General features: G+C 38.8%; 1 protein-coding gene across 1 annotated transcript in view; it reads right to left on the reverse strand.

Moving 5' to 3' along the window:
* CDH10 (cadherin 10) overlaps positions 1-14944 on the reverse strand; it is a 153348-nt gene that overhangs the window by 39487 nt on the left and 98917 nt on the right. The window contains exons 4-5 of the mRNA XM_042464401.1: positions 3699-3818; positions 2611-2778 (exon numbers count right to left, since the gene is read on the reverse strand). Coding sequence (XP_042320335.1) covers positions 2611-2778; positions 3699-3818 — 288 coding nt within the window. The remainder of the gene's footprint in view (positions 1-2610; positions 2779-3698; positions 3819-14944) is intronic.

Below are 14944 nucleotides of genomic sequence, written 5' to 3' on the forward strand. Positions count from 1 at the left end.
ATGGACCCTGACACTGTGATAACTGTCCACTGTATTCATTCCACTTTGACAAAGGCCTGAAAATCTGATAGGATCCCTTGGCTGAGTTTGCACAGTGAAGGAGAGGAAACTGGTACCACAGGAACAGAAAAGAAGAGAACACAGGCTGCAAACAACTATGAAAAATGGGGAGGGGGGTTATATGATTTCTCCTTGAATAAATTTTGCAGTCTCATAAAAACCCAGTCTGGAACAGCACAGGCACATGCAACATATTTGACATGCCTTATAGTTTGACCTTTAGACATATAAAATATCTAAAGTAAAATGCAATTATCTCTGTGTAATATTATATCTGTGCAGGTATTTTAAAGTCTTGTTTCTGTAGAAACCCTAGGCAATTCAGCAAGCAGCATTTTTATAACTGTGAAATACTGAGATATTTACTAATGTGTTATCTATATTCAATGCGTATAAGAGTGTGTGTGTGTGTGTGTGTGTGTGTGTGTATTTCTGGCAATGATTTTAATACATTCTCTTTATTAATATTTCCCTAAAGAAGAGCTACATGCCCCAAAATATGGTTAAATGGTGGACTTTTAAAATAAAAATACATTAACAAATATCCTAAACATCTCTAATAGCCTGCTTTACATAATTTTATCTAAGCAGTTGCAGAAAGCAATCTGTGAGACAGATTTTCAGCACAGTAAAAGTAAATATTACAACCATCTTCAGAGTCCATAAACTTTTTTGAGAATAGTAAGATGTAGCATTTACATCCCCAAGACAGCAAGGGATGCTACAGTAATTCTCTCTCTCCCTCTCTTACCTCCTCTTCCTGTCCCCTCATGATAGATGTATTTGTCAGAAGGTATGCAGCCTACCCTGAAATAGTCATTTTTTCTCATTTTCCCCTTTTAACATGGAACATAGAGAAGAGTTCATGTATTAAAGTGTATTCAAAATCTCATATATTAAACCTTAGTCAAATAAAAAGTATTAATCTATTTATTGACTGAATGTCACAAAATTGTTCCCATCTGATAGTGCTTTATGCGTATATTAATCGCATGCTCTTCCAAGCATGCTCAGAACCTGTCTGCTTCTGCTTTGGATAACGGGGAATGATATTCCCAGAGTCTCACTACTTAATGGATTGAGAAGGCAATTGATTTTTTAGGTTCTCTCGGTTGGAGCCAGAAGCACTAGGCCTTAAAACTTTGAAACCTATGCAGCTTATATCATTGTCAACACCACTGCTTTCATGTAACATTTTATGGGAGCCTGGAAAGAAGGCTAGTTGAGATTCATTTTTGAAGCTTTCTTGGGGGGAAAGAGAGAGAGAAGCCCTGCAACAATATCTCAAGCTCTTCCTGATAATTCTCCAAAATTTTATTGAAAATTGGATTAATCGCACAACAATCCAGAGAAAATATATGAATTACTTCCTTACGTTATGTTTTCAAACTTCTCAAGGGGATGAAAACTGCATGGAATCTTGCAAAAAGGATACAAATATTCAAAATATATAAAGAATCATTGAAAAATGTGTTTTTCAACTAATGTAACACCCTGATGAGGAGAGTTTTGAACTTATTATATGCAAAGTTTACACATTACAGTTTTGTGCAAAAAACACCACTTTCTACACAGGAAATAATATTTATGTGCAGAAAGTTCTGTTACTTGCACATTAAAGGTTATCTGTCCTCAAAAATGTAATGTGCTAATTTTCTACAGATCAGATCCAAACAACAATTTTCTGCACAGAAAATAAAACTTCTACACGGAAATATTATTTTCTGCAGAGAAAAGCTTGTTTTGTGCACAGACAAGGCTGTTTTCTGTGCAAAAATATCATTGAGAAATTTTGCACAGAAGTCTCAAACGTGCAAATAGACTTTGGAAATTGCACAATTTGCAGGGAAAAAAATCAAAACTTTCTTTTACTGGGAAAATGAGTCAGAAAGGTGTAGTGGTTTATGCACTGGATTAATACACTGGGAGACCAAGGGTTTGAATCTCCATTTGGAGAACTTCTGGATGATCTTGGACAAGTCAAACTCTGTCATCTTCAAATGAAGGTGAAAACAAATCCAATTTGAACAAAATTTTTGCAAGAAAACCCCTTGATCGGTTCACCTTAGGGTTGCCATAAGTAAAAAAGTGACTTGAAGACACACAACAAAAACAACTGACTATGACTGAGAAGAAAATTGCTAAAATTACTCATTGCATTATTTGGGAACAAAATTAGCCAACAACAATAATGTGCCTATAATTGATTGTATCATTTTAGCTACCAAGATTAATTGTCAAAACACTTGTCCTTTCCTTTCTTGACTCTCCTTCATTCACAACTAACCACCTAGAGTCCAGCTTCCATGCTATTGTTCTGCCTGACCATTCTCCACCCTACAACAATGATGTTCTTGTAACATTTCATTTTTGCTTTTAATTTCATTTCAATTCATTTTTGCTTTTAATAACAGCGAATATGTGTATAGGCCTTTTGTTCACTTGTGCTACATAATTTAGATTTTCTTTAAATTAAATCAGATGGTGGTTGCTGAACTCTTTGTATTCTGATGTTTTGTAATGTGGAAGGGTTATTTAAAGAAAGCTTACTCTGGGGGAAGCGAGGTGGATTGTCATTGACATCAGTCAGGGTGATGTTCACTGTCGTGGTCCCTGATAATCCACCCATCTGGCCTCCCATGTCTTTTGCTTGGATGACGACTTGGTACTGCTCTCTGTTTTCCCTGTTCATGTTTGGTAGAGCTGTCCTGATGATGCCTTTAAGGAAAACAAGAAAGTGGTTGTTAGTACTCACTATACTGCTGCCATTCATACTTGCATTGCTACACACACACACACACACACACACACACACACACACACACACACACTATGGAAGAATATAGCCATTATAAATCTTCAAAAATCATTTTAAAAACAGCAGTAGTTCAGCAAAGTGTCTAACACTGAGAAAATGATGAGCAAAAAATAGTGATTTTGTAGTTGTTCAGCAGAAAGAGGTGATAGAAGTCTTGGTGCAGTCCTTTAAACAGTGTGAAATGGGCTATGGATATTTATTTATCTAATTAATTAATTTTAGGATTTATACCCTGGCATTCAAGGCAGGTTACAATAATGTAAAAAGACAGAACTAAAACACTGATGACAAAAGTTAAAAGATAATTAAATACTACCATCATTAAAACATAAGTTAAAAACAGCAAACATTGTAGAAATGCTCCTCGCAGGAAATAAAGAAAAAAAATCCCTTCATACATGGTATACACTAGTGTTTTTGTTTTTCATTTTAATTTAAGCATACCCCATTGCCTTATAGGCTTAATTCATATATACAGGCATCTACATACACACATACTGGAGTACATTCAAAATAACCTTTCTCACCATGATTCCTAACTGGTCCTGTCTAGAAATAGATCATTTCATTTTGCATATAGGACAGAAGAGCTTTTACACTGCATTACACTTTAAAAAAAAAGTTGTTCTTTGTTTTCCAACTATAAAATACATCAATACATTTTTTTATATTTCTCATATATCAGAGTTGGTGGTGGGTTTTTTTAAAGTTATCAGGCTATGGCAAACAGCTAAATAATCGCTGTGGCACTTCTGTTCCCTTAACATTCTTGTACAAGGCAGATAAATAATGAAAACAAAACAGTGTCACTCTCCCTGACCTGTTTCTGGCTCCACTGAGAAATATGGTTGGCCCTGGAGTATGCTGTAGATGATTCTGGCACTGTTTCCATAGGAAGGGTCATCGGCATCCATGGCTGTGACTTGCACAACAGAAGTCCCTATAATATTCAGAAAGGAGTTAGTTCTGCAGAATGTCAGAGAATAAGATTATTTCACACAACATTCAAATAAACATTGACAACATGTCACTCTCTTTTCTCACTATCTTCCTTTTCTCTGCTAGAAGTCTACTTTTTATTTAAAAAATCAAGAGACCTCCCTTCAAACTAATAAGAATATTTTCAAGTGAGCAGAGAGCAACATGAAATTAATTGTGGGAATAAACATTACAATGGATCATCCCATAGGGACTGGTTGAAGGCATCGGCTCATATCATCAGGGTCTCAATGTGACCCAATAGGTCACAAGACCCCCATTGCATTTGCAAGTCCTTCAGGGAGGCTACAAAAGGTTTAATAAATCCAGTTTATGATTATGAACATTAAAAGGTACAGTGGACCTTTCCCATCCATGGAGGAGCTGTTCTGGGGGTCCTCATGGATACCAGAAAATATGAACCACCATGCTCCATATAACTCAATGGCAAACATGAATAGATGTGTCAGCATGTCCAGGTGCAAGCATGACCAATGAATAATATGGGTCATGGCGATCCATGGGTGTTTCAAGCCATGGATCACCAGTCCTCCAATAGGAAGGGTCTACTGTACTCAGATTGATGCAGGCCATGTCAGAATTGGGGTGGGGGCAGGTGGGAGACTACTTACAACAAAATGGTAGGATAAGAAGCCTCTTCTTCTCAGATGATAATAAGAGCTTTAAATCCTGGCATGACTCTCTTTTCAAGAATTAGTAGAGCTAGAATCATAGAATCATAGAATCATAGAATCATAGAGTTGGAAGAGACCGCAAGGGCCATCCAGTCCAACCCCCTGCCATGCGGGAAATCCAGATCAAAGCATCCCCGACAGATGGCCATCCAGCCTCCGTTTGAAGACCTCCAAGGAGGGAGACTCCACTACACTCCGAGGAAGTGTGTTCCACTGTCAAACAGCCCTTACTGTCAGGAAATTCCTCCTAATGTTGAGGTGGAATCTCTTTTCCTGCAGCTTGCATCCATTGTTTGGGGTCCGAGTCTCGGGAGCAAGCAGAAAACAAGCTTGCTCCCTCCTCAATATGACATCCCTTCAAATATTTAAAAAGGGCTAATTCCTTTCAAAAGGACTAAATATAACCTAAAGATCATAATTTTCTCTATATGCACCAACATTCCCATTAAAAACAGAAGTGATACATACTGTGAGATGTGTAGAAGAAAGAAAGGAAGGAAAACAGAAAGAAGAAATGTTTTTGTGCAGAATATGTGCAGAACAGAAGGTTTTTATTTAGGTTTCAGTGGTCAGCCCTAGTTATGGATGGAGGACTGCCAACAAATACCAGGTGCTATGATCCAAACTATGATCCAAAACATACTGCAGAAATAATCCACCTTGAGACTAATTTAACCTCCCTGGCCCAAAGCTAGGGAATTCTAGGAACAGTAGTTTTGTGAGACATTTAGCCTTCTCTGTCAGATTGCTCTGATGCCACAATAAACTACAATTTCCAGGAATCACTAGCACTGAGCCAAGGCATTTAAAGCAGTTTCAAACTGGATTATTTCTGCAGTGTGTTTTGGACCTATATTTCAGAGGAAGGAAATGGCAAAACCACTTCTGAGTATTCCTTGCCTAAGAAAACCCTATGAAATTCATGGTGTTGCTGTAAGTTGACAGGCAACTTAAAGGCACATATACACACACACAACACAACACACAAGAGGCTGTCTCCCAAAATTATAGCATTTTTGAGGCTCAGAAATTCCCAAAATGTCTTAGAGCAGAGGCATTGAATAACATGAGAGTTTATATGTTCATACTGCTGGTACTGAATACACAAATAAATAAGCACAAAAAATACATAGGATCATGAGTGGATCCATTTGCTGACTCTAACAGATTTAAAACTCTGCAGAATTTCAGTGTTTGCAAGGCTTTTCATTCTTTTTGAGTGTAAGAGCATAAAATGCCACTGTGTGCACACAGTATTTCATTGCAATGAAAATACTAAGGCTGCTCTTGTTTCCTGTATATTTTCTCCATGCAGGCATCGAAGATCTTTTGAATGTAGCACAATAATCTTTTGTTACCAGACCTTGTAATGAAAAACAAACCAATTTAAAAGACTGGGACTATAGATCAGTGGGAAAAGTACATGTTTTGCATGAAGATGGTCCTCAGGGTCAATCCTTTGCATTTTCTATTGAAAGGATCAGGTACTATGTGATCTGAAAAGCTTGTCCTTGAGATTGCAGAGAATAGCTGTTACTCAGTATACACAATGAGCAATCAAACATGGTAGCATCTCTGTTCTGCTGCAGCATATCCTACAACCAGATGTAGGTCTCAGTCTAGAGGGGAATGACTGGCATCCATGGGAAAGAAAAATGGATAGCAAGTTTCTTTTAAATTCAACCTAAGAACCACTGGCACATCTCATAGTATTCCTGTTTATTCATCATTTAAAACCTGCATGTTGTTAAAGTTGCTACTGATCCCATTCCCTGAGATTTCAGGACGAAAACCTGAGCCTACAAGGCAGACTACTGTGATGTCACAAGGATGTGTCAAATGCATGCAAGAGTTGGGCTTTTTGGACCAGTTGATTTTAAACATTGGTACATGGAAAATCCCAGTTAAGTGGGCCCACAAATCACCAAAATCTTGTTCAGTAGCTGACATGATAACCCCAAAGTGACTAAGGGGTATTTCATGACAGATGGATAGAGAACAAAAAGTGCCAAGGAGCTGCAGGAATTCCTGCCCTTCATGAGGGTTCATATCCCTCATAGCAATACACAGACCAAAAATGACACATGGGGAATTTTCCCAGGCCCTATGTTTTTGATGAGATTTGTGAAATGTTCAGTGCCACCCCCTCCTCCATATGTGCCACTGCTGCCAGGGTTTGCTGAAGAAGATGGGACAATAATTTCCACCCTTTGCTTCAAATAACATGAGAGTAGCCCCAAGTATATGTACCTATATGCCAGGTATCTCTCCAATGTCCTTCCCTCACTCTTGGGTTTTTGGCATGGCAATATATGTGTGCGTGCAACACGTACACTACCAGCACCATGATGAATCCTAGAGCCCTGGTGCCAGCCGAGAATGGATAGAGATAGATGCCCCAACTTCAAAGTCATATCATGCCTGATATTTTTTTCCTCTCTCTCCAGTACAACTCACCCTGGGATTTGTGAGCAGACCTAGGGAAGCACCATCATTTCCTGGAGCTTCAGCTGATGCTCTGAGACATGGCAATCCTAGTTAATACTTTAGCAAAGAAACCCTGACCACATTTATTACAGGGACAGGGCAAAAACAGATTAATCCATGATAGATAAAATGATTGATAATTAAAACAGGAGATGGGGTTTATTTCGTTCAATAATTTTGTAATGAATAATTTGGTCAGCTTAAAAGCATAGTAGGTTCTCCCCTGCAGCTTCCTTGCCTTCCTTTATGCCATGCTGAAATGTATGAACCTCTAATCAGCTGGAAGACTAATCCGTTCCAATCAATTTGAATACATTAAGGGCCCTCCCTTCTGTTTCATCTCTGCATTAGCCATTTTGGAAACTGCACAGCCTTCAAAGGTTTCTGAGGTAAAATTAAAGTAAGCCTTGACTCACTTGCAGCACTACCCAGCTTGTTTCTGCATTTTCTACTGTTAACTTTTTCCCCCTTAAAATCATCTTATTTCTTGCCTGCCAGCCAATTTTTAATCCCTTTCAGTGGCACACCCGGGTGTTCTGCTTTGCAGATCAAAATCTTTTGAAGAGCCAAGAGTCCTGTTTCAATGCATTGTAGAGTGTCAGATGTGTTTTCCAAACAAATTGTGTGGCACTGTTTCCATTTCCATTCTGTTTATTTGTTTGGTTTGATTGTGAATTTTTATTTTCAGTTAAGGAATAAACAAAGGTATTAGTAAGGCTTATCAGGGGCAGTGTCTTAGTGCTTTCCTTCATATTTGGCAATTGGCAGAATTTTTAATGCAATGTTCCCTCTTTCAGAGGAAATCAGGATTACATATGCTATTAACCCATGGGTTGGAAAGGGGCAGAATTTTGTGGCATAATGCCAGTTGTGTTAACAGGTTCAGTCTCTGTGATTTCTACTTAAAGTATCTCATTATGTTGGAACATTATGTTGAAAAAATATTATCACCCGCTTGCTGTATAATGGTATATCATATTCCACACATATATGTATGCAGATTTTTAAGGATGATTTGGTTTTAAAGATATAGCTATGTTAGTCTGTAGGATCAGTCTGCAGAAAGATCTTGTAGCACCTTGGCATCTGAGGAAGTAGACTTAAGCTTACAAAAGCTCATGCTGCCAACTTCTTTCTTTCAGTCAGTCTCAAAGATGCTACAAGATTTCACTATATAATGATTTGTTTTTGTTTTTAAGTAATGGATGGAGAAAAGTGGACTCTTATTAGGAATTACAGTTATTATCACCTTTCAGAAAAGTCTTTTGGGGTCTGTGCCTTCCACTGCTGGTGAAAATCCAGCCTTTTTCTGCAGTGGAGCATGGTTAGTGTCCCTGTAAAAGTCTGTGAAGCAGAGGAAGACATTTTGTCATGGATAAACAGAAAATGATCTCTGCATAGAAGTTCTCCAAGGTCATAGTTACTCAGAGTGAACCATTTTGGGCTAAATGTTGTCCAACTCACTTTATAAAGCAGTCTCTGTTGTCTAAAGTCAAAACCTAATCTATATATGTTGTATGCTTAAATGTCATTTTGTCTGGTAAAGTTTTAAGATGAACCATTTTAATCTAGAATAGTTCCTTCTGTCTTAAATCCAGTTGCTAGTTCCAGTAGACTAAGCCCATTGAATCTACTGTCAATGGTCTACTGTAGCTAGGAGTAACAACTGGTTTAGGTTATTGCAGTTGGAAAACACAGTTGTCAAACAGCTGGGACAGAAACATTTACTTTGGCTAATTATTTTCAAACTTCAAGGTTTTTGTTTTTTAAAAAATGTGGAGAAGTGTACAAAACTGGAATCCCACAGAACTAGCCTGAAATGATGCAGCCTTTTCTTTAACCCTGTATTCCACTTCATATATCCGAGCATGTTGGAAAAAACCAAGTCCTCCTTTAAGCTTCACCAAAAGCCAATTTACACAGGTTACATAAAATGCAAGTGTTATGAAGTGGAAGTAGAATTCTGGAAGGTATTCCCTCAAGCTGAAGATTAAAAAAGGAGTGTGTAATATTTTTGAATGCTCTCTTGTGTTATTTGAAATCAACAGCATCCCATGTGTGGTAAATGAGAACACATAAAAACGTCAGCTGTAGAATGTAGTTTATTATTATATGGATTCCTTCCTTCCTTCCTTCCTTCCTTCCTTCCTTCCTTCCTTCCTTCCCTTCCTTCCTTCCTTCCTTTTTCTTTTACATAGAGGCACAGTGAATTGTCTGACAGTGTCCCTTAAAACTGAAGTGGTACAATCCAAGCCATCTCACACTATAATGAATAGTTTTTTTGCTATGACATTCCTAAAACAATGCATCCCTGGTAGGCTTTTTGATAACAATGACAGGGACTTCAAGCAGAAGTTCCAAAGGCCCTGCCATGTAACACAATAAAAAAGAATGAGACATTCACCTCAGGCAGCAGATGCTGATGGCAAACAATGTCATACTCCCTGCTTTTTCTTCTGGGTCACTGGCTCTTCCTTTTGTTGGAGGGCAGAAATGTCTATGCCACAGAACTAGTCCTCAGCCCTCTAAGCTATCCTGCTCCAGTATGTGTGCTGGAGGACACCATTCCATTACCATGGCTGAAGTAACATTCAGCTGCCAGTCCAGCTTGTTTCAGTAGACTGAATGTAGAGGTGGTATGATCTTGTCTTTCACCTCAGGAAACATTTTGTCTTAGGTAGCCTTGCAGCACAAAGCCTGGATGTCAAGAAAGGGGGATTTCCAGGCCATTCCAGTATAAAATGTGTTTGCTAGGTTCGCTGGGGAGGGAGGTTCCTGAATGGAAGAGTAACAGTTTCTTAGGGATTTGCATATCCTCAAAGATTTTAACTAAGGGTTGATTCATCATACTTTGCTACAACTGCAAAGAAGCCACTACTCCATGATTGATTTGCTTGTATTAAGGAACCACCTAAATGAGGACAATAATATGATTCTTTCCTATTTGTCCATCATTGATCACAGAGGATGGTATTCATGTGATCTCCTGTGGCAAATTTCATGTGTGCTCTGGCCCACAGACATTAATTGGGATGTTGCTGTCATCATTGTTGCTTGTTTTCAATTAATTTCTGACTTAGGGCAACCCTAAGGTGAACATGCTATCTTATACTCATAGGGGAAATATCATGGTTCTTTTTGAGAGACTATGACTTGCCCAAGCTCACCCAGATGTTGTGCCAGAGTAAAAACTGGAAAGTGTAATTTTAGTGGGAATTTTAGCAGGTGGTGCTTGTTATCTGGTGGCAACAGCCACTGAAAGTACTGGAACCATCTCCAATTTCCAATCTGGAAACTTGATAATCCAATGTGTTTCCATGGCTCAGTGTGGATTTGAACATTGGTAGATTAAAATAGGAGTTGAAATGAAGCATCTATGTCATGTGTGTGCAAAATGTGTTCCTGCAGATGTGGTTAAACTGTAGCTCCTAGCAGATCTAAATAGCATAGCCAAGGATGAGGAATACTGAGAGTTGTTCTACAAGATCTGAATACTTACTTTTGATCTAGGGAAATGAAATGAAATTGAGAGAATAAAAACTAAAAGGTGGTGGAAGGGGACTAAATAATAGATGGGAACATTTATTTGAGTTGGTGAAGAACAATGGGTTATAAAACATTTGGGAAAATATGGTTCTTTTTATTTGTTGTTGCTATTTTAATTGCAGTATTTGGAAGCAAGACATTATATTTCATGCACTGTCTTTGCACTCAAAATTTGGGTATTCCTCTGAAGAAGTGTAAATAAGTAAAATTTATTTATTGATGTTTTGCAAGATTATACAGATATGCCACATGGATATGTTTTCTGGCCTAAAGCATGATGCGGGCTCTTTCTTAAATCTGATTTCTGAATTGTTGTTCCCACTCAACTCCTGGAAACATTGGATAGAATGGGGGAGGTTTAGGGGGATGAAATCTACAGCAAAGCTATGATGTTATTTTGCAAGATTTTTTTCATGAAGCTGTTGGTACTTATGGTTCGGAGGTATTCCACAAATACTTTAAGAAACAGTAAACAGAGTTGGGAGAAAAATATTCAAAGTCCACTAGGACAAAGGAAGGAAAGACAAAATATGCCCTGTTAGGAAGAATCATTGTAGATCCGGCATAGGAATCTTATCTTACTAATGATGGAGTGAATGAAAAAGCCTGCAGAGAGAGGGAGGTGACAGTCACTATAAATAGATTGTTGGACTTCAGACGAGAAAGACAAAAGGAACACTGGCTCAGAAGGATGGTAAGAGAACTGTTGCCGCTCGCCTGTGAACGCAGAGGGTGGTTGCACCTGTGTGAAGTTTGCATTGATATCTCTGAGGCAGGAGGGCGGAACAGATTAGAGGGCTGGGAGACCAACTGGGAAGGATGACAGCAATCAGCAACACAGAGAAAATCATAGCTTCAGTAATTCAGAGGTAGAGCAGAAAAACTCCAAAGATCCAAGATAGTCAAAGGGCCAGCAAAGAAATGAAAAGCAAGGAATAAGTAGGTTAGGAGAGACAAATGAGGGGACACAGTGAAAGAACCATAAAAGAAGATACAAACGGGGGGGGGGGGGAGGTGCGAAGCTATGAAGTCTTTTCTTGGCCTCAGCAAGCCAACAGAAAAGCCACAGCAAAGAAAGCTGGCTCAGCTAAAGACAAAGAAAATAAATAGGATGCATTTCAAGATGCAGCAGAGGATGTGAAGAGATACCAAAGGATATGATATCCCTCTGCAAGCTGTTGCAGGAGGAGAGACAAAGGCCAATGTGAAGGGAGTTCCTCACAATGCAGCTTAGTATAGATCCTCTAGATCTTTTAATCCATCCCTGAGACTCCTGGGATAATCAGCGATTGTTTCATAGATTAATATTTAGGACATAAGCAGTGCTTGTTGAGCAGTGAGACAGCGTGTGAGAGAGTTCAACAGCTGGTGGTGCAGGATCTTGTTAATCAGGCCACCATAATATGATGGTGTTCGAAAGCAATTGTGTGTCATGCTGTATGAGATGTTTAATGTCTCACCACTGCACACCCACCCACCCCCACAAATCATATGTAATCTGATGCTTGTTTTGCTCCTTATCAGCAAAATCAGTCTAGCAAGTCTCCCTCAGCCTGTTCTGTCCAGCAGACTCCTCAGGGATTAAGAGGCCACATATGTGTTATACCTCATGATATTGTCATTTCAGCACTTGAAGGTTGGAGGGCAATGATGGCTTGAAAGTCTCCTCCATGTGACAAGCTGTTCATTGGAAACATCGTCACACCAGAGTCATCAGTGTATTGGTTTCTTTAATAGTAAATACAACTTGCTAGCTGCAAACGTACATTTGTGTTCTAGACTGCATCCAAGTAACATTTTCTCTTCCCAAACCCAAGCCCAATTCAGTTGTGCAAAGAGGAAACAGGATTTGGCAGAACCCAACTGCCTTCTAATATGAGGTATACTACATGTTCTGACTTTTTACTGTGAGATATAAAAATGTCCCTCTTACAGACTTTTATGATCAGGAAATCTTGTCCTACATATTTATCACACACTAGATTCATAGTTAGTGTGGTATTTAGTGGCGGATTTCCCTCTTTTTTTCATTTTTGTATGCGTTGATTTATGGTTGGTTACACTATTGAACAAAAGTTTTCTTTCCACCACAACATTTAAACTACTCTTAATTAGTTTACTTGACAGACTTGGAAGAGATAAAGGAGATGCTTTATAAGGAGAGGCTGGATGGCCATCTGTCAGGGATGCTTTGACTGAGATTTCCTGCATGGCAGGGGGGTTGGACTGGATGGCTTCTTGTGGTTTCTTCCAACTTTACGATTCTATGATTCTATGATTTATAGTTGCTTTAAAAAAAGAGGGTTGCTGAACATATTGCTGGTTACTAATTGTATTGTGATTGTGACAATGATTCCAAATCCAATAAACATTAATAACAATAATAAACAGAATACAAAGATATAGTTTATACCCTCCATTCATATTCGTGTATGTGTGTGTGTGTCGGGGGGGATGATCTTCTCACCGACAGGATGTCTTGGATGATGTGCCCACATGATATCCATGTTTAAAGAACTTCTTTTTCAAGCCCTGCTCGCACCTGTTGTTATTCTTTTGAGCCTTCAAATCATTTCCAACCTACGATGACCCTAAGGGGAACCTATCACAGGATTTTCTGGGGCTGAGAGTGTGTGGCTTGCTCAAGGTCATGTATAGGGTTTCTGTTCCAAAGAGAGGAATTGAACCCAAATGTTCAGAGTTCAAGTCTTACACTCACACCACACACCACACTGGTTCTCACATCTGTATGGAAGAATAATGAGTCGCAAGGGTTGAATATAGGAGAGAGGAAAAAAACATAATCATGGTTTCAAATGTCACGAAGCTCACTTGATAACCTTTGGGGGTCCTTACTATGTAATTTGTTCTGACATGTTACAACTGGGATGGTGGGATATGGCACCATGAATCTTACGGGACTGCAGCTTCATCCACCAGTCATTGCTGGTGAAACTGGCTATGGATGATTAGACCTACAGGCAAATAATATCTGCAAATCCACATGGTCTGCACCAGCCTTAAACAATGAGTTGTGAGAATCAATTGAAATAACTGTAATAATGTGAAAGGGGAGGGGGGAGAAGGTCCTAGATAGAAATGTAATAGATGAAAACTTACTTTTCTGAAGTATAACTCCTTAAATCCTTCAGCCCCAGTGCCATGATGGTAATTGTGGAGTGTAGTATGGGAGTTCCAGCAAGTTACCAGAACATGTTGGTGACTATGGCTGGTATAAACAATTGCACTTTCTAGAAGGTTGCACAAGGATTGTATCCTATTTAGGATTGTGAATGTAGGCCAGAGTTTGTATGACAGATAAGTGTTATGCATTCCCACCTTTGACATAATCAGTTGTTCAGTTACTGGAGAAATTCTATTGTAGTCTGTATTTTTAACTTTGTTAGCCGCCCCGATTGTTCTCAGAGGGGCGGGATACAAATTATTATTATTATTATTATTATTATTATTATTATTATTATTATTATTAGTCTACATCTGGTGTAGCTACACTAGAAGAAATTTACACTGTGAAACAAATAGATAGGATCCAAGACCCAAAAAATAATCTTAGAATACTCAAAAGTGGATATTATCTATACATGTACAAATGCAAGCCAAAGGTTAAAAATAATGTTCATAATTTCTGTCTGTGAATGTCTCATCAGTTATCTCAACTCTATATACTGTGCAATAATATGATCTGTAATACAATGGAAGGTGATCAGCAATATCATGTTTATGTGATCTCTAATTCTTATACTTCTTGGTTCTTTATTTTTTATTTTAATTTTAAAGTCTAGTTTGTTGTTCATGTGGACTTGGTAAATTGTAAGATATGTTTAATGTTATAAATACATTTTTTTTAAAAAGTTTTGGTTAAATTTGTTTTCCTCCAGACCCAGGATTCTTGAAACAATCCTTTTCAAAACAGCCTAGGAAACATTAGGATTAGGATTTATCACAAAGTCAAGCAAGATAATTGTACAGTGGAACCTTGCCATTCGCGCGCGGGGTGGAAGGGGCGGCACGTCCCATTCAATTGAATGGGTGCGCACGCCCGTTGTGCCCCGCGCGTGCCCGTGCTGCCGCACCGCCGCACACGAGCCCCATTGTTTACAATGGGGCTCGAGCATAGGCGGAAATCGCCATACGTGGCGGGATCCGGAACGGATCCCCCGCGTATGGCGAGGTTCCACTGTATTAAAGAATTGAACACAGCATCTCTGAAACAGGATAGTGTCTTAATAGTCCAGTCCTGTTCATGGTTACATAAAAGTAAGTTCCTCTATGGCATATATTTCCATGCCAGCCAATGTGGCACTGCAGCCTAAAAACTTGGTGAGAATTTCCATTCTCA

Source organism: Sceloporus undulatus, chromosome 4 (genome assembly GCF_019175285.1).
Source record: "Sceloporus undulatus isolate JIND9_A2432 ecotype Alabama chromosome 4, SceUnd_v1.1, whole genome shotgun sequence".
Taxonomy (NCBI): domain Eukaryota; kingdom Metazoa; phylum Chordata; class Lepidosauria; order Squamata; family Phrynosomatidae; genus Sceloporus; species Sceloporus undulatus.